Source organism: Paramisgurnus dabryanus, chromosome 1 (genome assembly GCF_030506205.2).
Source record: "Paramisgurnus dabryanus chromosome 1, PD_genome_1.1, whole genome shotgun sequence".
In the NCBI taxonomy this organism is placed as follows: domain Eukaryota; kingdom Metazoa; phylum Chordata; class Actinopteri; order Cypriniformes; family Cobitidae; genus Paramisgurnus; species Paramisgurnus dabryanus.
The window spans coordinates 40,636,439-40,661,926 of NC_133337.1; the positions used below are offsets into that span (position 1 = coordinate 40,636,439).

The 25,488-nt window shown below is 38.1% G+C and overlaps 1 protein-coding gene across 4 annotated transcripts in view; it reads left to right on the top strand.

Moving 5' to 3' along the window:
- Nucleotides 1-25,488, top strand: part of dock1 (dedicator of cytokinesis 1) — a 286,009-nt gene that overhangs the window by 223,982 nt on the left and 36,539 nt on the right. For 2 of the 4 annotated variants that reach the window (XM_065260710.2, XM_065260712.2), the window contains exons 32-39: nucleotides 7,729-7,787; nucleotides 8,964-9,112; nucleotides 11,891-11,932; nucleotides 13,828-13,913; nucleotides 15,610-15,766; nucleotides 16,196-16,236; nucleotides 16,445-16,535; nucleotides 24,749-24,868. In XM_065260710.2, the coding sequence (XP_065116782.1) occupies nucleotides 7,729-7,787; nucleotides 8,964-9,112; nucleotides 11,891-11,932; nucleotides 13,828-13,913; nucleotides 15,610-15,766; nucleotides 16,196-16,236; nucleotides 16,445-16,535; nucleotides 24,749-24,868 (745 nt within the window). The remainder of the gene's footprint in view (nucleotides 1-7,728; nucleotides 7,788-8,963; nucleotides 9,113-11,890; nucleotides 11,933-13,827; nucleotides 13,914-15,609; nucleotides 15,767-16,195; nucleotides 16,237-16,444; nucleotides 16,536-24,748; nucleotides 24,869-25,488) is intronic. The other 2 variants (XM_065260711.2, XM_065260713.2) reach the window with 1 other exon arrangement.

Below are 25,488 nucleotides of genomic sequence, written 5' to 3' on the forward strand. Positions count from 1 at the left end.
CCCCTTAAAATCTGTGTAACTGAGCCATCAGCACCCTTGCAAATGATCCGATTGACGAAATGCATTTTAATACCAATTAAACAGGGTATAAAAAGTTAGTTGAAGTTTGCAACACTATATGTGTATTTATATAGTTTGTGTGTGTAAACTGTGTGCTATTCTGCAGCATCATTCTATCTAGTTTTTTTATCTGGGATACTGCATGCATGATTTGTCTTGAAGAAAACTCAATGTTAAGGTTGTGTGTCAGTGTTTCAAGCAGAGAGAGAGAGACGAGGATGGCAGGAGTTAGTGAGTGCTGGAGTGAATGGAGAGTCTCTTATCTTTTCTGGTACCCTCTGTCTATCTGTTGACTTCTGTCTGTCTCCTTCTGTCTGTTGTTTTGTGTCTATCTGTGGAATGTGCTCAGTCCTGTAGTGAAGGTTCACTGTTTGTCAGGTTGGGTTCTTGGGTGGAATCACAGCGTCTCATGCACACATGATGACTGCCTCATCTTCTTCTTACTAAAGCACAGACTAAAGCGTCTGTATTCTCAAGATAGTTGTGGTTTCTCCATATGTATGCAGAACTGCAGCGAAAAATACAGTATCTTATAAATTTCATTTGTTCATTTTAACCCTCATAAGTCCCAATTTTCCTGTATACGTTATAGTTCTGCAGGGATAAAAATGACCCCTTTTGTACCTGTTTACCACTAAATTCCTCAACTACACCATTAGTTTGCCTGTAAAAGAATTTTTTTTTTTAATGAAAATTCACATAAATTATGATCTAAATTTTATTCATCTAGATGTTATATTGAATTCGGCCATCTGCTGGTTAGAAAAAAAACAGAAAATAATTACATTTTAGGAAATAAATCATTTTGACCAGCAGAGGTCATTCATTTCACTGGAAGTGGCCAACTGCTCACATCACTACTTTAGTGATACATTTTGTGAATTTATGTTTATATAAACATTAGAAAGGACATTAAAAATAAATATTATTTAAAATAGTAGAATTGAAAAAAGCATTTTGAAATCTCTGTTTTTACAAAATGCCACAGAAATTTGAATGAATGTAAGTGTGTGTGTGTGTGTGCGCGTGTTATTGAGCAAGTCTTTTCTATATTGCATTTGTGCTATAGTACCAGGCCTTCTTTTCTGTGTTGAAGTTTTCAGATTTATTGTGGATGCATTTATTTTAAATTTTTTTGGAAACAAAAAGAAAAAAAATATTTTTGCACATTTCCCATTCATTTTCAATTGGGGTCATTTTTACCCCCAATGGCCTCTTTTGGTAACATTTTTTTACACATCTTCAGAACGATCGAATCAAGCCCAGTTTTTTATATGAATATTGACAGATAGTCTAGAAAAGTCACAAAATCTTATTCCACTGAGATGAAGGAACCATATTTTTAACTAAAGAAAGGTGGCTTGGGGGTAAGACCCCAAGGGACTTATTAGGGTTAAAAGCCAAAATGCATGTAAGCAGGAGGATCTGTTACTATTTTTTTGGATCTCAACAGTCTTCTGTTTTGGAAATTTTTTATTAATTATAATTTTTTGAATGTTTGGCATCAAATCACAACAGAAAATACATTTTAGAGACAAATACATTTAGGAGACAAAAACATATAGACATGACAGAAAACAAGAAATGATAAGATACATACTGTAGAATTCATGGTGCAAACTTTTAATAAGATGTACAGTCGTAGTAGTAACTGTACTGAAATTGTTTGATTTTGATTGTACTGAGTGGTGCATAAATAGCACAAGTTGTATAGATTGCTTTTTTATTCTTTTAAGTTTATTTTGTATTGTTTTTGGAGCCTACTCTTGTTGCTTATCCACTTGTATACTGTAACAAAAACCACCTAAACATATTTTGTAATAATGCGATTCATTCTTCTAAAAGAAGAATTTCAACATTTTACATTTTGATTGAGGCGACACAATTTTAATTTTAGGTGAACTGTGTCTTTAAGTGTGTTACTACACATCCATAAATAAGACCACACACACACACGCTGTCGACTATAATGGACCTTGATTTGTTAACCTGCCGGCATCATTTCAGCCTGATTACAGCTCATGTTGTGAAAATCTTAAAAAAAGTAAAAGTGTACTTTTAGTATGATTTTATCAGAAAATGTGCTGATGTTTCTTTGTCTCTGTCTCTCTTCTTCTGCTGTGTTCGACCCCTGTTGTGTTTCTTTCAGTGAAAGGTTTCTTTCTTCAAGAGTTGAGCTTCCATCTTTCTTCCACCCTTCATCACTTCATTCTTCTCCTCAGGTGGAGTCATGCTGATTTGAGAAAGACTGCTGCTGACTTTACCATCTCTCTCTCTCTCTCTCTCTCTCTCTCTCTCTCTCTCTCTCTCTCTCTCTCTCTCTCTCTCTCTCTCTCTCTCTCTCTCTCTCTCTCTCTCTCTCTCTCTCTCTCTCTCTCTCTCTCTCTCTCTCTCTCTCTCTCTCTCTCTCTCTCTCTCTCTCTCTCTCTCTCACTCTCTCTTCTATCTGTAGTACAGATGTATGAAATGCATGAGGGAGATGTAGGTGGTTGCTGATGAACTGCTCTATAATGGCTAAGATGCTATGAGTGATTTTTGCTGCATTGCTGTGGTGTTGCCAGGGCATTTTTATGCAGCTAAAATTGGGTTCTGAGTGATTAAAGTGCATTTTGGAGTTTGCAAAATGTTTGAGGCTTTTTTGTTTGTTTAACTCAGAATTAAGATGGAAATTGCAAGTTAGACCTCTTTACAAAGGTATTACCTAAGCAAGCCTGTTCACACCGTCAGTCCAAATCAAATTTTTTTGTGTCTATTTGGATTCTGAATCTAAGGTGTTTACCAGGCTGTCTAGCAATGTTTCATATTTTGTGAGTAAGTGATCAAAGCAAAAAAAGGTATACACACTCCAATCAGAGCAGTCAGACTGAAACCCATTTCTAATAAATTAGGATTTCAACATGAATGTAGCTTGAAACTTAATTTATGTGATTTCTCTGCTGTTCACCATTGTTGAAAATGTTGTATATACTTCTCACAAATAGTACCTAAGTTAGTAACTGCGTAACACCATTATAAAACTAACTTATTACAAGGGAAAGTAACTATTGTGTTACTTAAAAAAAAGTTTAAATATGTCAAATAACTTGGGTTGCGCCAATATTAAATCAATATAAAAAAGAAAACACAAATTTTGTGGCATCATGTGATGATGTGAGGTGCTTTACTAGGGGCGGACACACCAAAGCTTTTTTACACGGCAGAAAATGCCTGGAGGACGCCGAATGACAGCAGTTTTTTTCAGCTGAGCACCAGCTTTCTTTAGAGGAGCACTTTGGTAGCTGTGATACTTGAGCTGAGAGCCGGTTGGTTGTTGTGATGCTTGTCCCGTCCCCCTCCACTGTGATTGGACGGCCGTGTGTAAACTGACATTGACGAGCAGAGCTTTTCACCCAAAGTTGAATCTCTTTCAACTCTCGGCACTCAGAGCTAAGCGGGGAAAAACCGCCAAGCGCCGGCTTTCAGCGCGGAAAAAAATGCTAGCTGCTGGCTTATTTGAAAACACAGAGCTTCCATTAGAATCAATTGAAAACATGCGGCGGACGCGGACGTAAATGCTTTGGTGTGCATGCTCCCTAAGATCAGAATTACTTGCCACCGATGTGGAAAGACTCTTTCTTCTTGGGAATAAGTTACACGTTACATAAACATTTTTGCCTTTCAGCTCAACGAGGGAAAAGTAATGCTTATTATACTTCCTGTGTTTGCGAACGCTACCTTTAAACTCAATGTACTTGCCATCGCTCTGTCGTTGGCAGTGTAAGAGACTCGGAGGGACTGCTGCACGAGGACAGGGGTCCATGAAAGTGCTTTGGGATAGGGACCACAGAAGCAGCACCACTTCTCATTGAGAAGAGAGAACCAAACGTGCTTTCACACCAGCCTCAAAAAACCTCCAACCACTCCAGAAAATGTCACTAGATTCACTTTTTTAAAAGAAAGTCTCCAAAAGAGGCTAGAAAGTTGCTAAATCTAGTGACAAAGTTACCAAGTTGGCAAAACTGCTCGGACTGTGCATGTGCTTGTGTGTAAACAAATACACATACTACTCTACAGCCTAACAATGGAAATTAAGCCAATCATCATCAGTTTTGTGGTTGGCCAACCCCCTCTAACAAAAGCACCAAGATGTGTGCCTCATACACTTTGAAAAGTTAAGCTGCTGGCTCTTTGACCGCCCCCTGGTGGCTGGCTGAAGTACAAGTTATAACCCCGCTAGTAATTTGATGCTATAGAAACAGGGTGTGTCGTTTCGATTGACATTTGTGATTGACACCTTCTCTGAGCAGACTCTCTGAGCTTCGATGGACGATTGAAGATATAACTAACTATTCATTTTCGATTGCGGTGTTATTTCACACCAACAAAATGAGTTGTATTTAACTTACCTTATTTTAGCAAACCAGTCTAAACCAGTGGTTGAATTGGCCGCGCGAGCACTTGGGTGTTCGATACCGCGGCTCCGCCTCCCTGCTACACAGACGATTCCTTCTGCGCATGCCCTAGCTCCAAACTAATGTTTTTGCGTAACATGGCAGTGCCCATGGTTCGACATTTTACGTTCAGTTCATTACAATGGAAGGAAGCGATGTAGCGTCGTCACAGAGAAAAAAAGAAGAAGAGAGAGAGCCTACTCGGATGAAAATTGCTTCAGCGAGATCAATTATAGTAACGCACACAATTTTATTGTCAGTAACAGCGTTATAATGGGGGAACGCTAATTCATTCGATATCTCGTTGCCGAAAAATATCTTATTCCCATCACGGCTGTTCACACTTGCTAAAGTGTCAGATTATAATTGGATATGCACAAAAATCACTTTAGTACTAACAGTGTGAATGTTTTAAACAAACCACATGATCTGAGGAATCACTTGCGTCTGTAGAACAAACATGTGACACGAGTTGTTTAAATCAGTAACCCTATAAGGTGCAGAAGTAAAAGTGATGTTTACATTGATTTGATATGAAGAAAAAAATGCAGGACATAAAGGATTGAATGGTGACTATGATGAATGGATGCGACTTATATTGTGCATTTGGGTTTGTGTGTAATGTCACACATTCTGCTGCATCTGCTAAATCCTACAGACCCTATTTACATCTGCTATTAAATGAGAGTTTCAGGTTTAATAAAAGTCATGCTGTCAGTTAACACTAAAAATCATTTCCACTAAACAGCAATGCACTTACGCTGCCATGGAGTCATTTCAGAATGATCACATTTACACATGAATGCATCCATAGTATCATAAACTACCAGCATGAAGTCGTGTTGGGGTTGTGTGAATTAAACATGTTTCACATAATAATCTGTAAATGCTGCTTGCATGGAGCAAATGCAATTAAATAATTATTTTTTAAATCAGAAATGCAAGCTTGAAATTTCTGCTTTGAAATCATAATTCAACTATATAAATAAATGAACTTCTGTGGACAATAATGTTGTACCTATGGCTTAACTTGGATCATTCATGAACACAAAAACTAAAGGTGCTAGGTGTTACTTTATGGCTTGCATGAAGAAACATAATGTGAACACAATAAGCACATTTGGATCTCCAAAGAATCATTACTTTCTTATATTTTCATAGTCTTAAGATATGTATTTTTTTGCTAACCAAATATGTTTATTCTTTGGCATCGCTGTGAAGAACATTTTGTAGCATCATTTATTTTAAAAAGTAAATCTCAGGTTATATAAGGTAACTTATTTATGCCTACACAATACATAACAGAACATTTTCATCTTCCTGAATCCAATGTGCATTGACACGCAGATATAAAATGATGTGGTCATTATCGCCTAGACAATATCAGCAAATCTGTTTACTAGTCTGATCACATAAATGAGCTGCAATCTCAAGATTATAAATGAGGTCGATGTCCTGCTCTGACTGGAGGTGATTTGCAATCTATGTTTTTAGGCCGTTGCTGTACATCTTGCCTGCTTTGTCTTTGGCACATTTATCATGAAATGATTCATTGTCAGCAGGGGCCGGGTCGTGATGCGCTCGTGCCTCAGAGGACTTCAGAAATGCCTTGGTTTTGTGTTAACTCGGCTCTGATGTTTCTCGTCCTTGCCATCATAAATTGTGACTGGATGAGAGATATTGACAAAACAATCAATGGAAGCTAAAAATTTAGCTTGAAGCCGCGAGCAACCCAAAATGTCGGGCGTGATGACAGAGCTAATGAATGAATGGATGTTGGGCCTGCTGGGGCTGTTTGAGGTAAAGCAGGACGATGCTTAGCTCACACTTTCTTTAAATAAAAGCAGCGCTTTGGAACACAGTAACATTCGGTCTGGATCGAGCAGAATATTTTTAGATACACTCACCTAAAGGATTATTAGAAACACCTGTTCAGTTTCTCATTAATGCAATTATCTAATCAACCAATCACATGGCAGTTGCTTCAATGCATTAAGGGGTGTGGTCCTGGTCAAGACAATCTCCTGAACTTCAAAATGAATGTCAAAATGGTAGAGAAAAATTATTTAAGCAATTTTGAGCGTGGCATGGTTGTTGGTGCCAAACAGGCCGGTCTGAGTATTACACAATCTGCTCAGTTACTGGGATTTTCACGCACAACCATTTCTAGGGTTTACAAAGAATGGTGTGAAAAGGGAAAAACATCCAATATGCAGCAGTCCTGTGGGCGAAAATGCCTTGTTGATGCTAGAGGTCAGAGGAGAATGGGCCGACTGATTCAAGCTGATAAAAGAGCAACTTTGACTGAAATAACCACTCGTTACAACCGAGGTATGCAGCAAAGCATTTGTGAAGCCACAACACACACAACCTTGAGGCGAATGGGCTACAACAGCAGAAGACACCACCGGGTACCACTCATCTCCACTATAAATAGGAAAAAGAGGCTACAATTTGCACGAGCTCACCAAAATTGTACAGTTGAAGACTAGAAAAATGTTGCCTGGTCTGATGAGTCTCGATTTCTGTTGAGACATTCAGATGGTAGAGTCAGAATTTGGCGTATAAACAGAATAAGAACATGGATCCATCATGCCTTATTACCACTGTGCAGGCTGGTGGTGGTGGTGTAGTAATGGTGTGGGGGATGTTTTCTTGGCACACTTTAGGCCCCTTAGTGCCAACTGGGCATTGTTTAAATGCCACAGCCTACCTGAGCATTGTTTCTGACCATGCCCATCCCTTTATGACCACCATGTACCCATCCTCTGATGGCTACTTCCAGCAGGATAATGGACCATGTCACAAAGCTCGAATCATTTTAAATTGGTTTCTTGAACATGACAATGAGTTCACTGTACTAAAATGGCCCCCACAGTTACCAGATCTCAATCGATGCATTGTTTTATTAGACATCTGATTGATGCATTGATCCATATCAATGTATTGTTATGCCCCCAGTGTTTATTAGAGCTGTGTAAAAATCACTTACTTTTAAAAAATTAGCTGGTAAGTTGACTGAACAATCTTTAGTCAATGGCTGTAATAATTCTTATAAAAAAGTTTATGCTTTTAACAGTTTACAGATAACCTCACCCCAAACTCACGCTGGTGGCTGAAATGGCATGATAATATTTTCACACTTCAGCTATTTTTAGCAAATTACCTGATGATGTAAATATTTTTCTAATACAAAGGAAAATGAATAATTGTTTATCATGTTATTTATCTTTCATAGGTATCAAGATATGAGGAGACAGATTGGATTTGAGATAAGAGACATGTGGTATAATCTGGGTGAGTCCTGCTTTTAGCTATTATTATTATTATATTTGATAAAAATATGATTGCAATAATTATCATACCAATAATTAGTCAGTAGTATTAAAATGTGTTATTTTTTCATAATAAAAAAATAAGTGGTTATGTACAATTTCCAAATAATTGTCCCAACTCCACTATAATACATAATGATGTCATTTGCACCTGCCTGTGATAAACAGTAGCAAATAGCAAAACATTGTTTACGGCTATATAATGAATTCATTATTTGCACAAAGGGATTCATTTTTCAATTTGTCCCACAGTAATTTTGTGTTTTATTAAGCAAAAAGTTTGCAGGTAAGAAAACTGCCTTTAAAAATAAAATGGTGGCGTTTTATTGTCTTTCATGTATATAGCTTACGATTTTAACACAGATCTCCAGTGGGTTATTTTGGTCCGAGGCACCTACTGGTTATTTAGAGATGTAACCGAGATGCTGTTAAAGTGGAGGTGTTAATTAGCACCACGAGAGCTCCGAAAGAGCCACTTTCGCACTGGAAATTTTGCCACCTCACGGTAGACGCGTGTCTCAGCAGTCTGTGACGGTTCATTAGCTTTGAGTTTAGATGCGTACACCGGAGAGTCGATATGTTTGCCTGCGTTCAGAGCTGCGATTGCAGAAAACTCTGGAGATTTTGGGAGTGCAGATGAAAGTCTCTCTTTTGAGAGTTTTGAAAGTTGAGAAAACCAAAATAGAAATTCTCTTTTACATACCTGAGAAAAAGACATAAAATACATTGTTAGACACGAATAAGCACTGGGAGGAAATAACTGAAAGATGTTATTTACCATGCCAGCGTACCTGCTCATGAAACATAAGGCACACTGCATAACAGTTTGTGACTTCAGTTCATGTCTGTTGCCTTTAACATCATGTATATACTTGTATAAACTAAGATTTCTATAAAGTATATAATTTGTGCAATTTTATGTCGATAAAAAATTCAATAATATTCTCTCTAGAATAAAAGTGTCCCTCCCACAAATGCCATCTACTTCCAAATACCAATAACATGAAGCAAATAAAAAGACAACCCGTTCAAAACACTTCTGTCCCAACTTTATTTAGTTAAAGGACAAAAAACACAGTTTGAAAGTTTAAAACTGTATAATATCAATTTTCAGTCTTTGAATTGTCTTGTCTTGCAGGTCCACACAAGATTAAGTTTATTCCTGAGATGGTCGGTCCGATTCTGGAGATGACTCTGGTTCCAGAGATTGAGCTGCGCAAAGCCACGATCCCCATCTTCTTTGACATGATGCAGTGCGAGTTTCACTTCAGACGCTGTTTTCAGATGGTCAGTTTATTACACGAACACCAGCACCAGTGGGAAAGTGGGATAGTTTGCATATTTGCTTCTTTACCCATACCCATATGATAAACACCTTTAAGATATCAGTACTACAGTATGATCCAACTGATAGCTTTGTGTGAGATGTGCATAATTTTTTTTAAGAAAGACCAGAGACAAACGTGAGAAAATTATACCCGAGTCCAACTCAGGGTGTGCAGTAGAGGTCTTCTCGGGTCCAAAGAAATGTACTCAACTCGAAATGACCCAAATCACTTTTTACCCGAACCAGACGTGCATAAATATATATATTTTTTAGAAAGACCCGACACGACACAAACACAAGAAAATAAGACCCGAGTCTAACCCAGGGTGTGCAGAAGAGGTCTTCTTGGGTCCAAAAAATGTACTCGATTTGGAATGACCCAAATCACTTTTTACCCGAACCCAACATGCATAAATATTTTTTTTTTTAAGAAAGACCCGACCTGAGACAAACACAAGAAAATAAGACCCGAGTCTAACCCAGGGTGTGCAGTAGAGGTCTTCTCGGGTGCAAAGAAATGTAATCGACTCGAAATGACCCAAATCACTTTTTACACGAACTCAACATGCATAAAAAAATTTTATAAGAGAGACACGACCTGAGACAAACTCGAGAAAATTAGACCCAAGTCCAAACCAATGTGTCCAATAGAGGTCTTTTCGTGTCCAAAGAAATGTAATCGACTCGAAATGACCTGAATCACTTTTTACCCGAACCCGACGTGCATAAATATTTTTTTTAAAGAAAGACCCGACCTGAGACAAACCCAAGAAAATTAGACCCAAGTCCTACCCAGGCTGTGTAGTAGGGGTCTTTTTGGCTCCAAAGAAATGTAATCGACTCGAAATGACCTGAATCACTTTTTTCCCGAACCCGACCTGTGTAAATATTTTTTAAAAAAAAAGACCCGACCTGAGACAAACCCAAGAAAATTAGACCCAAGTCCTACCCAGGCTGTGTAGTAGGGGTCTTTTTGGCTCCAAAGAAATGTAATCAACCCAAAATGACTCGAATCACTTTTTACCCAAACCCGACCTGCATAGATATTTTTTTTTAAGAAAGACCCTACCCGAGACAAACCCGAGAAAATTAGGCCTGAGTCCGACCCAACCTAGTGGCAATTTACCCAGTGGCTTTGCAAGCAATTTTGCCTATCGCTGCACTTATTTTCCTTTGTGATCTGACGACAACACCAAGGGAACCGCTAAAATGTGCATTAAAAATTGATTGACAGGTCTGGCTAAACTTAAATTAACCTACCGCCAGCCACACAATGAAGGCTTGGAAAAGGACTCGATGCACACACACTAGATAGTTAGGGTCTTCTTGGGTCTGTTTGGCAAAAACACATTAATTTTAAAGTACCCAAGGCCGCTAATATTATACCCAACCCATGTCCGAGGCACACATGAAACTTTTAGACCCAAACCCACTCAGGACTCGGGTCGGACATCAGGTTTTCAGATCCAAGTGGACCTGTTAAGAGCTCTAGTGTGCAGTCACACACCAACATTGTTTTATAAAATGGTTAGTTCCAGTCCTTGATTCTGATTGGTCAGTGTTTATTTACCATAAAACACATGTGACTGATGCATCCAATGATTTTGGGCATCCAATGAATTTGGGTACCACTATTTTTTCCAGCGGAAGAAAGGGATTTTACTTCATGAAAGTTGTGTTGATTTAATATTTATATTGTGTGGTAACTGTTTTATAAAAACAGCATCTACATTTTCAGCATCTGCATCTCTAAGTAAGCAATAAGGTATTCGAGGCTGTGCTGTATCTTGAATAAGTCCCATCTGAAGGTGTTGCATTGACTCCGCTTCACGTTGTGCCTAACAACGTCCTTCAGCTGTGACTTATTCACAATACAGCACAGCCTCTCGTACTTTATTGCTTACATAGAGATGTAGATGCTGAAGATGTAGATGCTGACACTGTTCCTGAGAGAGTTTTTTTTTTGCTAGCAGTCTGTGTTAGTCAAATGTAATAGTGGAGAACCGCAGTGTAAATGTTTCGATTTCTGCCCTGAATGCTTTATCTAAACAGCCTACTGTCAAGAGTGCTTGAGGAGAGAGTCGAAGATCTAAAATCAGCAGCGTTTCAATAAACATCACAACGATACGCTCGACTGCATCTCGTCTTATCTTTCATACCAATATGTGACCGTATAGAGCTGAGGAGAAAAGCTGTTAGTATACACATGCAACAGAGATGAGCAGATTCAGACATGATTTAATACTGTAAGGTCACAGATTCACAACTTCCTCTTATTTGCTTTTGTGATAATCTATAGATATAAAAATATATATTTTGTAATATTTGGGCTGAGGCGCTAATGGACTGATGGCAGATTGTCAGATTTGACACCCTGCTTGTTTAGGCCGGCATTAATACCCCATTAAATGAAGAATGATGTCAGCTGTGTAAATATCTGAGCTAAAAGTGGCATGAACCGACAGACGACATCTTGTGACATATCTCAGATATTTTTAGAGGTGTTTTGAAAGCAGCTATTCAGAAATACTGTTTACTAAGCCTTGGGTCAGACCAAACCCATATGATGGACACAAAAGGTGGTACATAAAATAAAATGAGTTTGTTTCTCACACAGAGCTATCATATACAGTATGGTCTCATAAGATGTGATATATATAGTGCACAACTTTTTAAAGATACTTCATAACAAAGTCAGGTGGACAATGCTGATGACTATGAATTGTTTTTATCAATAGATCCAGACAGCTCCAGTGAACAAGGAAAACTATGTTTACAGGGTTCGTACATAGGTTATTCATAAAGGGTGCTTGAAGGACTTGAATTACTTAAATTAGGAATATAACATTTTAGTTGTACATTTTCTTTAAAGAAACACTCGAGCCCATCATACTTCACCACTTAGCTTACTAACACGAGTGTAAAAAATAATCCAGCATGGCTGGAATCGTAAATCCCCCGAAAGTGTGCATCATGTACATTGTGAAATATTACATTAAGATTTTAAACATTTACAAACCAATGCCATCCAAGAATATTTCAGCCATGCAGTAGGAAAGCAACAGGTAAGCGTATTTGTTAGGAAATAATTTATATAATTTTTTTGATAATTAATGGAGTGTGAAGTTAAAGTTGCTTGAAGGAAAATCCAGAAGCACAGTGACTGCAGCATTCAAGTGCATTGGGCACTTTTGTGTCTTGATTTATGTTTTACCACGGGAAACACTTAACACGAAAATTTGCGTTTTTTAAAATAGTATGCTTTATAAGTTTGACGTCTACTGAATTTTGTTTTTTATTATTGCAGTCTTAAAGGGACAGTTCACCCCAAAATGAGAATTTTATTATAAATCACTTACCCATATGTCGTTCTAAACCACCCAGTGCTCCAATTGTCTTCAGAATACATTTTTAGATATTTTTGATGAAAACCAGGAGGCTTTTGTCTGTCCCATTGACTTCAGATAGATTCTCAATCTGTTTCCCAGAAAAGAATGAAAGACATCGGCATAAAGGTGCCATCAGTCATTCAGTAATAGTATTATGAAGCGACAAGAACACTTTTGTACGCAAATGAAAAACAAAGGGGTAAGTGATTCATGATAAAATTATAATTTTGGGGTGAACTGTGATCTTTCGTAATTTTCTCATCCTAGTTTTTTCTGATGAACACAGAAGATATATTGATAAATGATGGTAAGCACACAGCTGATTGTAACCATTGACCTCCATAGTAGGAAAACAAATATTATGGAAGTATTGTGATCAATTATGAAAAAGATATTTTGATAAATGATAGTAAGCACACAGAATTCCATTGTATTTGTTTTTCCTACTATGGAAGTCAATGGTTACAATCAGCTGTGTGCTTAACATCATTTATCAAAATATCTTGGTTTGTGTTGATCAGAAAAAAGAAATTCATAAAGATTTATAACAACATGATGACAAAATGGATGAGAAAATGATGACAGAATTTAATTTTTTGGGTGAACTATCTCTTTAAGTCACGTTCAGTGTTTTGATGCACTTACTACATCAGGTGCGCTCGTCCTAATAACATAAATCCCCAGCATCTGCTGATTAAGTTAAAGACCTTTCCGCCTCATTTTGTGAAAACGTTTTGATACATGCAAGTATCTGGCCATATATAAAACCAGTGTTAAATTATTTATATAAGAAAGTGTTTGTTTCATTTCATGAAAAAATAGCAGTTTTAGAGGCGCTAGGTTTTACTCCGACAGCGATGAAATGCATAATATTCATAACAAGATGAGTTCGCAGGATGAGAACGTGCAAATGAAAGATAAAACCCAGTTGCACATTCTGTATTTTGTGACAGACTGGGTCACATATGTGCAGTTTATATACAGTTTGTCAAACCAAGGTTTCGAAATCTGCAAAATAATACTATGCTTGAAGAGCGACAGGAAGAACTGGAACTGAATATCCCTCTTTCTTTCTTTCTCTCTCACTCACTCACTGATAACGCTCATTGATGGTAATGAGCAGATAACACCGAGCTCACAATTGGTGTGACTGATAACGGTTGATTACTCTCTGACACCGAGAAAGAAAGAGAGAGAGAGGGAGAAAGTAAGAGAGGGAGGAACGACACTAATGAAATGAAAAATTAGCCACACTGGTTATTTACGGGCGCTGTGTTTAATTTCAGTTTGAAAATGAGATCATCACCAAACTGGATCACGAGGTGGAAGGAGGACGAGGAGACGAGCAGTACAAAATCCTCTTTCAAAAGATGTGAGCATTTATCTCTCACACACACACACCCATCACACACTCTCATCACATATGCTCATCACACACATGCTTATCATGCACGCACATACACACACACACACACACACACACACACTCATCACATAAGCTTATTACACATATTATATAGAGACATATGCTCATCACACACACAGATACACTTTTGGCACACACACACACACACACACACACAGAGATAACTGTCTTGATATAATTGCTGTACACTGCAACATATCAGAAGATATCTGAGTATTTCAAACAACATGAAATTAAAATTGGCTCATTACTTTTTAGATCAAGAAGAACCTAAATTTGATTCTAATTGTTTAAAGGATTAGTCCATTTTCTTAAAAAAATCCAGATAATTTACTCACCACCATGTCATCCAAAATGTTGATTTCTTTCTTTGTTCAGTCGAGAAGAAATTATGTTTTTTGAGGAAAACATTACAGCATTTTTCTCATTTTAATGGATCCCAACACTTAATACTTAACTAAACACTTAACAGTTTTTTTCAATTGAGTATCAAAGGACTCTAAACGATCCCAAACGAGGCATAAGGGTCTTATCTAGCGAAACAATTGTCATTTTTGACAAGAAAAATTAAAAATAGTCCTTTGAAACTGTTAAAGGCATTGCGGGGATTTTCTTTTTCCGGGTGGATCATCAAGACTATTGGTCCTCCTAGTTGTCAATCAGGAGTGTTGCACAATTAATTTTTTTTTAAAGTGGAGAAGGCGGTTCTTTTCTAAAATTCGACAAAATCCTCTGCTATACCTTTAAGTGTTTAGTTAAGTGTTGGGGTCCATTAAGGTCCATTTAAATGAGAAAAATCCTGAAATGTTTTCCTAAAAAAACATAATTTCTTCTCGACTGAACAAAGAAAGACATCAACATTTTGGATGACATGGTGGTGAGTAAATTATCTGGATTTTTTTAAGAAAATTGACTAATCCTTTAACTGATCTCTAACAAATGTCATTTACAAAAATGCAATTATTTCAGCTTTTTGCTAATTTTTTTTAATTTTTTTAGAAACCTACTCATATTTGAGTATCTATATAAAAAAAGAACAAATGAAGATAGGATTTTATAAATTTATAGAAGAAAATTTTCCTAAAAGGCATTTTGTAAAACTTGAAAACTTGTGAAAATCACAAAAATGCTGGCGGGCATTGAGTTAAAGCAAAAAAAAAAAAAAAACTTTTTAATTTCTTAAAACCTCCTCTCCATTTATGTATTTAAAATGAGCAAAAATGATAGTCTCTTAAGTTCATTTAAAAGAAGTATTTGACTCAACAGAAAACTCGTTTTCTGAGTAAAAAAAGGTTTTCTGAGTAGAACTGAAAAATGTTTAAAGGGTGGGCAGTTGTCAAGAAAGATCTCATTAAAAAATGAAAAGCATGAAATGTCAGTGATGTAATTCTGCACGATTTAAGTTATTGTTTTTATCATCTTTAATAAAATATAAAATACATATTTTTGCCTGGGAAACAAAATTCTGATAAAATTCAAGCTCACTTTATATTTTTTCTGTGTTGCTCAAGAATACAACATACAGCAGATATGTGCAGTATTATGAATGTAGTTGCATGTGTGACATGATAAAGATTATTTGATTGTTTGACAGAAGTGTATTATGTGTCTTCATTTGTATCTTTGTGTATGTTTGTGACAGTCTGTTGGAGCACTGCAGGAAACACAAGTATCTGGCTAAGACTGGTGAGACATTCGTGACACTGGTGGTCCGTCTCTTAGAAAGACTTCTGGACTACAGAACCATCATGCATGATGAGAACAAGGAGAACCGCATGAGCTGTACTGTTAACGTCCTGGTGAGGAGCACACACACACACACACACACACACACACACACACACGCGCACGCACGCACGCACACACACACAGTGTTATGATGTAGATTTAGCAATTAATCAGCTAGTCTAGAATCTGATTGTTTTTAAATGCTGCTGACATTTGACCTCTGAACCTGAGACCTCTTTTACACCATTATTTATAACACAAACACTTTTGTTATTGAACACACAGGAAGAAAAGATATGAAATCTGCATGTTTGACATCAGTTCCTCTCATGTGTTAAACATGATTGTTTATGTCCAGCTGAAGAGTTTACATTATCTGTTACATATCATTGATTTCTGAATTAATAAATACATTTCTGTACATTTTTTCTGAGGTCAGGCTGCTGTGATTTACAACGTGAATTAAATGTGATGATGTTTGTGGCTTTTTTCCGTTGCAGAATTTCTACAAGGAGATTGAAAGAGAAGAGATGTATATTAGGTAAGCCCATATTTTATATGTGTATATTTAACTATAAACAATTTGACTGAACGTGTAGCTGTGTTATTACTTGTTCAAGTATTTAATATTGAAATAATATTTTAACTAGATTTTATGCTGCTCTGAAGTGGGTGCTCTTTGTAAGCTTTATATTTGTGAAATGGAGTTTGTGTTCAGATTGTTAAAATGTCTTTGTGTGTGTGTGAAGGTACCTGTATAAACTGTGTGATCTGCACAAAGAGTGTGATAACTACACAGAAGCTGGATACACACTACTGCTGCACGCCAAACTCCTCAAGGTAACATCACACAGACACACACACACACATGTTACCTGTGATCTGAATTAGGATAAAATCGGCTAATTGCAGTATAAATGAAAATTGCAAGTTAAATCAGCCTGATCCCACTGAGCTAATATGTATGAATTCGTACAAAGTGAATCATACAAAAAATATGAACCCCTAACCCCAACAGCACAGGGGTACTAAAAAAAGTATCCATTACTACGTACTGCTTCCAGTGGAAAAGCCCCCAAAAGTAAGCTGACCCGACCCAAACCGTGGGGTACTATGCAATGGAAAAAGCGCCAAAAGATGACAGTATCAAGTGGGATTTCCTTAGCTGGTTGCACTTAGCTGGGCGTAAACCTGGTCTTAAAGGAATAGTCTACCCTTTTGCCACATTAAACTATGTTATTACCTTAACCTAGACGAATTAATACATATCTATCTTTTTTCAATGCGTGCACTGTACAGTGCGTTGTGAATGTGTTAGTATTTAGCCTAGCCTCATTCATTCCCATGGTACCAAACAGGAAAGCCACCAAACACTTCTGTGTTTTCCCTATTTAAAGACTTTTACATGAGGAGTTATACCAGTAAGTATGGTGCCACAAAATAAAACTTTTTTTTGGTACCATAGGAATGAATGGGGCTAGGCTAAATGCTAACACATTCATAACACGCTGTACAGTGCACTCATTGAAAAAATATAGATATGTATTAATTCGTCTAGGTTAAGGTAATAACATAGTTTAAAGGGTAGACTATTCCTTTAAGACTGGTCTGGATACGAATTTACACCTGTTGCACCAACTATGCAGTAAATGTTAAAAATGATTAACATGAAGGTGGCCTCAATATCACTGTGGGTCAACGCATATGCAGGGACGCGCATCGTCTACGCTAAGCTTAGCTGTGCCTGGTCGTAGTTTCAGATGCTGCATCAGGCGTAAATATTTTTCGCTAAGCCTGACGTTTCGTCCGGCTGGTGCAACCGGCCCAAGCTTAACTCTGCGGTAAATTTTATTTCATCTAAAATATCAAATGGTCGTGTGAAAATCTGCAGGTGCGGATTCTATTTGGGCCTTAATATAAGTTACCAGTTATAGTAAATACTATACTCTATAACTTTATTTCTGAATAATTTAAAGAGTCAAGAGCCACCAATAATTTATTTGTTAGATTTAAATAACCTCTAAGAAATAGTTTTGTCTCCAACAATGTAACTGTAAAATAAATTGTGTTGTAATAAGGATTAATCCTCTTCATTTTACCCTTCCAATTCAACTACAGGATCCACAACTTCCAGTTCAGTTTATGTAGATATGTCTCTGTCGAAAACACTTAGACCTGAATTATTTGCATTTGTGAGTGTTGAAGTACTTCAGACACTGTAGCTGAACAAGTGTTCATAATTAATTGTCTCGTCTGGCATTGGAAAGTTATTTCAAGTGTAGGTTTGACAACAAATCTCTTTTAGGAAGAAACTTTGTAAAATTACTGGAATACAGTGAGAAGTTTTTAAGTAATGAGCTTTTATAATGTTAAACTTAACTGTGTTTATGTATTGCTCAGTGGTAGAGCATTACGTTGGCAGCACAATAGGTCATGGGTTCGAACCCAGATAAAAAAGTTGTACCCTGTAATGCAAGGATAAAAGTGTCTACCAATCTGAAAACCGTCATCATCCAATATTTACATTTACAGTTATTCATTTGGCAGATACTTTTAACCAAACTGACATGCAGTGCATTACAAGCTATACATTTGATCAGTATGTGTGTGTGTCTTTGCTGGGAACCTTTTACAACGCAATGCTTTACCACTGATCTACAGGAACACATTTATCTGATAATGCACAGTGAATGTTTACGCAGTGACTTGTGATTGGTTTTCTTTCCCTGCATTTATTTACGTAATATGATTGATCTTTCATATTTGTACTGTAGCTGTCATTACTCAGCGCAGGAGGTAATTCAAGGTCTTTTGCTCTTGTTTTACAACCTTGCAAGCACTGATATTTCTTTCAGAGAACACATTTGGTCTTTGTCTAGTGAATCTTGCAGTTGCTGTACTGTAGGTAAAGTTGTAGTTAAAAGACATTAAATCATTAGTTCGACGTAAGGATGATTATCTGAATCGTTTTTTCCACTGGCTCGGGCTTAGGGGTTTTTCTAGTAGGTTTCTGGTTTGTTCAGCGTGTTACAGAAGGACTCGATTAGGGAATTGGCTGTCAGAGTAAGCGAGGGAACACTACGTTCTCACAATCCCACGCAGTTTCTGTTCATAAATAACCGGCTGACACGGCCGTGTGTTCATCTGCATGCAAGAGTATCTCACAATACAACACATGCAAACCTCAGAGTCCACGGGAACACCACCATGACAAGGCGGAAAGATCTTGTTGGTGTCACTTCATTATCTACTTGTGTTTAGATGTCACTCCTGAAACAGTGATTTAACCCCTCGTGGTTCCTGGCCTTTATAGTAGAAATGTTGTAGTGAGTTTATTGATCGTGACGGTTGGTGCTGAGGGAAGTCGAGGAACGTCTGGTTCATGTTGAGACAGTCACATGTCCTCAGGTTAGCCCTGCAGACGTTTCCAGCTTTCTGTAGGTTCTTGCATTTTAATCACAACTTTCTTTAAAATCTGTAGGTAATGATTTGCATGTTTTAGAGCCTGAGACATGTTATATATGCATAACATCAGACATTTAAATGTATTCATTTGCTAGGAGATTTATCCAAAGCAATCAAAAGTAGTTGAGCTACAGGAACACGCACATAGATACAGAAAATCACTGAAGATGTTTATTGTTTAGATTTATTGTTTAGTCATAGGCTGCATCCGAAACCGCATACTGTATAGTAGGTATTGAATAAGATGAAGTACCTACTTACTTGGCGTTAAAACAGTAGGTACTGTATAGTATGAGTCCTGGTAGTATGAATGAGATTCGGACGTACTACATCCGCCATGTTGCTACATCACGTGACATACGTCGTCATCTCGTCATGTCATTTCAGCGCGAAAAAACAGCCGCGTGCCTCTTCTTCTTCGTTGGATAACTCCTCGTCCGGGGCATCATGGGATAGTGAAGCGTCCATCGTATGCACACTGCAAAATCTAACCGGAAGTAGTAGGTCATCCGGGTACTTTTCGCATTCTGTTTTTCGAATACTATGTATTCGGACATACTACTGCTTTTCGCGAACTATATAGTATGTAGTAGGCGGTTTCGGACGCAGCAATAGACTCACACTGCCTATTGAAGCTGACGTATCAGTGTGGCGGCCATCTTGGATTGGTCCCCAAAAAAATGTTGTTCAATCTTACTTGTGCAAGGTAATCCCATGCAATCTGATGTCCGTACTGTGCTGGTTATTGCAACCGTAAGATGCACAAAATATGGGCATAGTTGCTCACTCTCCGTTGATTCTGGATTATGTCCAGCACGTCATGAGGCATCTACATATACAATGTCTAGGCTCAGCATGTCACAAGCTAAAACCTTTGGTTTCACTGGCTACACGACAATGCTGCAACCGGAGTTTCTATAAATCGTCACCCTGGCATGAGTTTTTATAAAGTTTGGTTTCAGTCACCTGCGTTTGTGTTGGGGGTGAACGGGCAAACCGCATAGAAAAAGGTATGGTTTTAAAAATACCTGTGTACGTGTGGACAGGGCCTAAGGTGACCTCAATTTCTAGGAACAGTCCCATTTTATACTAAAGATTATAGATATTAACTCTTTCACCGCCAGCATTTTTAAAAAAAGTTGCCAGCCAGCGCCAGCGTTTTTCATGATTTTCACCAAGTTTTCACTTCTTTAAATATATAAACATACAATATACCAAATGAAAGAACAGACCCTCTGCTTTCAAACAAAAAAAAAACGTTTCATCCTACCTTTAGTGGTTCTTTTGCAATCAGCTTTTGAATATGGGTAGGTTTTTGCAAAAACACCATATTTTGAGCAAAAAGCAGAGATAAAACTATTTTTATGACGGATTTTTCATAGAGATCCCATTCAGAGCGATCTTTAAAACAGACACGGACATGCAGCCGCTTGCCATAGGGCAATACTTCCGGTTTTAAAAAGTTGCGGAAGGGCGCCACCTGGTGGATAATAGCGGTATTGCGGAAAGACGGAAAATCTCGTCATTGGCGGGGAAGCGTTTTCTCTTAATTGACGAGATATCTCGTCAATGGCGGGGAAAGAGTTAACAAATAAGATTTAAATGAAACTTTGACTATTGAACTAGGAAATGATCCCGCTTTTCATTTAAAAAAATCTGGTCATCTTAGTTTAGGGTTTGAATTTGGTTAAGGTTGGGTTTAGGGCAGGGTTCCCCAAATCTTACCCTGGAGGGCCGGAGCAATGCAGAGTTTAGCTCCAACCCTAATCAAACTTTTCTAGTGATCATGAAGACCTTGATTAGCTTGCTCAGGTGTGTTTGATTAGGGTTGGAGCTAAACTCTGCAGGCCTCCAGGGTAAGATTTGAGGAACCCTGAATTAGGGTCACCATATTATTAGGGATGCACCGAATCCAGGATTCGGATTCGGCCGAATACTGGGCTTTTTGAAGAGGTTCGGGTTCGGACGAATCATAGATTTTTTTTCCACCGAACTGAACCCTAGGCTTGCGATACGCTGGTTGATGTTACGCGGCCGTTGATTACACACATCGGTTGCTGACGTGGAGATCAGCTTTTTCTTTCGGTGAGCCTTAGGGGCTGGACACCCCAAAACTTTTAAACACGGCTGAAAACGCCTTGAGGACGTCAAATGCCAGCTGTTTTTCGGCCGAGCGCTTGGTAGCTGTGATGCTTCAGCTGTGAGCCGGTTGGTTGCTGTGGTAATGTCCCGCCCCTCCTCCACTGTAATTGGACGGCCGTGTGAAAACTGACATTGACGAGCGGAGCTTCTCACTCAAAGTTGAATATTTTTGAACTCTCGGTGCTCAGCGCCGGTTTTCAGCGCGGAGCTGCTTGCTTATTGGAAAAACGAGCGTGTCGCAACGCATCGGTTTCATTATGCATAGGCTTATGGTAATTGTCAAAATAGTTTTTCCAACTTGTCATCCTGGCATAATGTACAGTTAAAATTAAATAAAATGAAAAATACACTGCTGTGGACGTTGTTTACTTCATTCATGTGTTTTACTGTGTTAATGGAATAAGGATGCGAGTAGGAATCTTAAACAGTGGATTCGGTATTCGGCCGAACCCAAAAAAATCTGGATTCGGTGCATCCCTACATATCACCCTGTAGCCCAAGACTGGTTGCTCTCTGTGGTTGTTAAAAATCCCTTTGAAAACAGGAGGGGTGTTCCCCGGCATCCTGGCCAGATTTGCCAATTGGCCTACAAATCATCCCCATATGTACTGATGGGCTTTTTTCACCAATAAACTGATGTGTGATGGGCGTTCTGGTGCAATATGGCTGCCGTTGCATCATCCAGGTGGATGCTGCACATTGATGGTGGTTGAGAAGAATCCCCCTTTTATATGCAAAGCACCTTGAGCTCTGCTGCAGAAAAGCAGTGTAATGAATTGTTATTAATAGTTGTTATGGTTGTGGTAAGGGGGTAGGGACTGCATTACATTAAAACAACATGAATTTGACATAAAGCCACATCAATTTCACATGTGCAAAAGCACATAATTATGTCAAAAGCATGTCACTACATTTGAACATTTGGGAATTTACATGGGATTTACACAAAAGTTGCAAAATCATGTTTTTGCACGTGGCTTTTCTTTAAGAATATATGCACCATCTATCTTTGCTGTTGTACGCTCAATGTCTGTCTGGCCTCTAGATTTATCTGATTAGGCCATAACTGACATTAATCTGCTTGAAGTTGAAGTGTTTTTAACAGCAGATTTTGTTGGATATCCTCTCACTGCTGAAGATGCGATTTTCCTGGGGTGCTTGACCCTCACAACGTAAAATGTCAATGAGGTTTATACTGCAGTGAATGAGTTGTGACAGGGCCCTTAGCACAAGACGGCATCTCAACGTGATAGCCAATAGAAAAGCACATTGGGACAGTCAGCTGATTTGCTTCAGCCCATCCAGTCGCTTGTGTATGTGTGTGTTTGTCCCACAGCAGCAGTGAACTGAAAGGTCAGCAAAAAGCAACCAAGAGCTCTTAATCTCTGCAGTTTCTTGCTTTATAATCACCCGTTTACAGAATCCGTAATGAATATTATAGTGTGGCCACATAAATCAATGTTATCAGATGGCCTCTGGGCACTGACATCAGTAATGCAGCTAAAGCCCTTCAAGGTTTCTGCACAACAATTTTACTGTGGGAGTGTTTGTGTATCTGCTTATTGCATTTTCGCTTTTGAGGTCTTAAAGGGTTATATTTATTTAAAAACCATTTTATTTATTCATCTCCTGAAACCTGGTGTGTCCACATATGTGGAAATCACTTTTTATGTACCATAATACTTAACGCGTTGTACACAAATGTGGACAATTACACTGCTTCATGTTCAAAGAAAAATATTTGGTTATTGGGTCTTCCTAACCTCGAATAGCTGGAAGAAATCTGAAATGCAGCCAAACCAAAGCTCGGAGGTTAAATAAGGCTAATTTAATGTCATTTGAGATGTTACTAGCTACGTTTCCGTTACGCTTTAAATTGCGCAAATTGAAATTGCGAATAAAAAATACAGCCAATGGAAACACCTCAATTTGTGAAAACTCCCATATATCGCAAAAAAAACGTTTTTAAACTTGCATAAGGTGTTTTTTCAGGCAATTCGGAAAAGTTGTGTTTCGCAAAACTGCAATGGAAACAGTTTATTCACATTTCCAGATCACCTGATGCAAGTAAGTCACATAATGATTATTTGAAGATGACACGGGATGTGCTAAAACCTCCCAGAAACACCATCATATGTTTGCTCCCAACTAAAAGAGGCTTTTTTTGCCAATATTGTTTGGATAACACTTCTACATCTCTTTTCATTTAAATTAATGTACTATTACCTCCAAGAAACACCTATAGGTTGCCACTCCTAAGTATAAAGTATTTTTTATACTCGATGCATTCGCGGCAAAAATTACGTCAGCGCAGAGTGGGGAGTCGTGCGCATTGGGTGCGCAAGACCCCATTTTGCCTTGAGGTGTGCACTGCAATTTTTGTAACCACGCACGCGGCTCCGCATCCGAAAATGACCGAACTTGAGGCGATTCTGGCAAGCCTGTGACGCATCTCTTTGATCAATCCATGCAAAACAATGCAATGCAATGCTTTTTATCTGACAAGCTTAAAGTAAAGTATGGAAACGTTGCCATTGTCAACATGAATTATTTTACATATGATTCAGAATTTTTGGCTTATATTTGGATTGAATGAACCACTGGACGAGGAATAAAATACAAACCCTAAGATGTCTGTACTGTTTGTTTAGTAAAAACATTAATGAAATGATAATGTTTAATAAAGACATATTTAAGAGATCTATCAACGACTCCTATCCTTTTCTTTGTGTTTGTTTTTGCACTCGATTGCTCATGTCGCCCCCTGGTGGTTCAAAGAATAGTGCAACAGCGAGAACGTCAACTATAAACGCCTCGTTTGTTTGTTGAGACGTGGCGCGATCAGCACAGGTTTGCGTTGTGGACCAAAGTGCGAGTATAAACAAAGCTCAAGGGACTTTCCTTGGCATTTATGTTTGGATAATACTCTTTTAACTTTGTTTATGCCTAGTGAAGTAGATGTGATATTAGTAAACCTACCAACATCAGTTGACGTGATGTTTGGCGAGACTTATCGCGAGAGGAAAAACTGTGTTTCAGTCGTAGATCATCGATTGGTTGAAATTTAGATCTTTGCATAATTCCGTAAAAAAAAAAAAAAGCTAAAGTTTTGCACAAATCTGCAATGGAAATGCAGCTACTGTTGTGCTCAATGTAGTCTTTTTTTACTTCCATCCTTTATAACAAAGTTTTACAAGCTTACTTTCAATAAATGATCTTCGGAGTTTGAAGTTTTGAAAGTTACAGTATATCTTCCCAGTACAATACACTCTTTATATAATCGCTTTAAAGTACTGAAATTAAATAAAAGCTCGAAATGCATGTGCGTTTCGATGTTTCATGTACTTCGGTTATATAATACAGTATATTTGAAATAGACAAAGTTTAGACCCACTTCTAAACTAGGTCCCTGGCAGGTAAAACATTGTATCTGTGATGTTTTTCAGTGGTCTGAAGAGGCGTGCGCCGCTCACCTGACGCAGAGAGACGGGTATCAGGCGACCACTCAGTGTCAACTCAAAGATCAACTTTACCAAGAGATCATCAACTACTTCGACAAGGGCAAGGTAACAATCTCTGACTGTCCTGTGCCGGAGTCACAACATCTCTAAAAAAACATCTGTGAACAAAGCTGAAATGTGCAGGACTGGCAGAATGATCAGCGGTTGATGTAACACAAAGGTGACCCATCGAGAGAGAGAGAGGGTGGGTTTTTTGGTTGGGCTGTTATAGCTTCATCTCTATTAGGCTGACAGGCTGGATAGATGAGCTGAAGGGATTAGGGGGTTATAAGAGGTCGTGCACAGATCTGTGCCCAGCGTCGAGGTCTCACAGTCAGGGATTCACTTACTGTACCAATTCCTCTGCCCTGAACCGCGGACCCCATTATTGGCCTCAGCAGCTGACTGAGTATGTCTGCCTGTGTCAAAAGAGAAAGCATGAGAGAATTGAAAGAGATTTGTGTGTCTTTGGTTCGGTGGAGAGAATTTTATGGGAATAATCCAGGTTTTCAGATTATTTTAAAAACTGCTTCCATAGATCGTTATTACAAGGCATAACATGCATATAAATAATGACATTTTCAATCTCAAGCACAATCTTTATGCCTGTATGTTTAATAAATTCACACAGCCATGTTAGGATATGTATTGCATTTTATTATTCCAATGCTTTTTCCTCTGTTTTA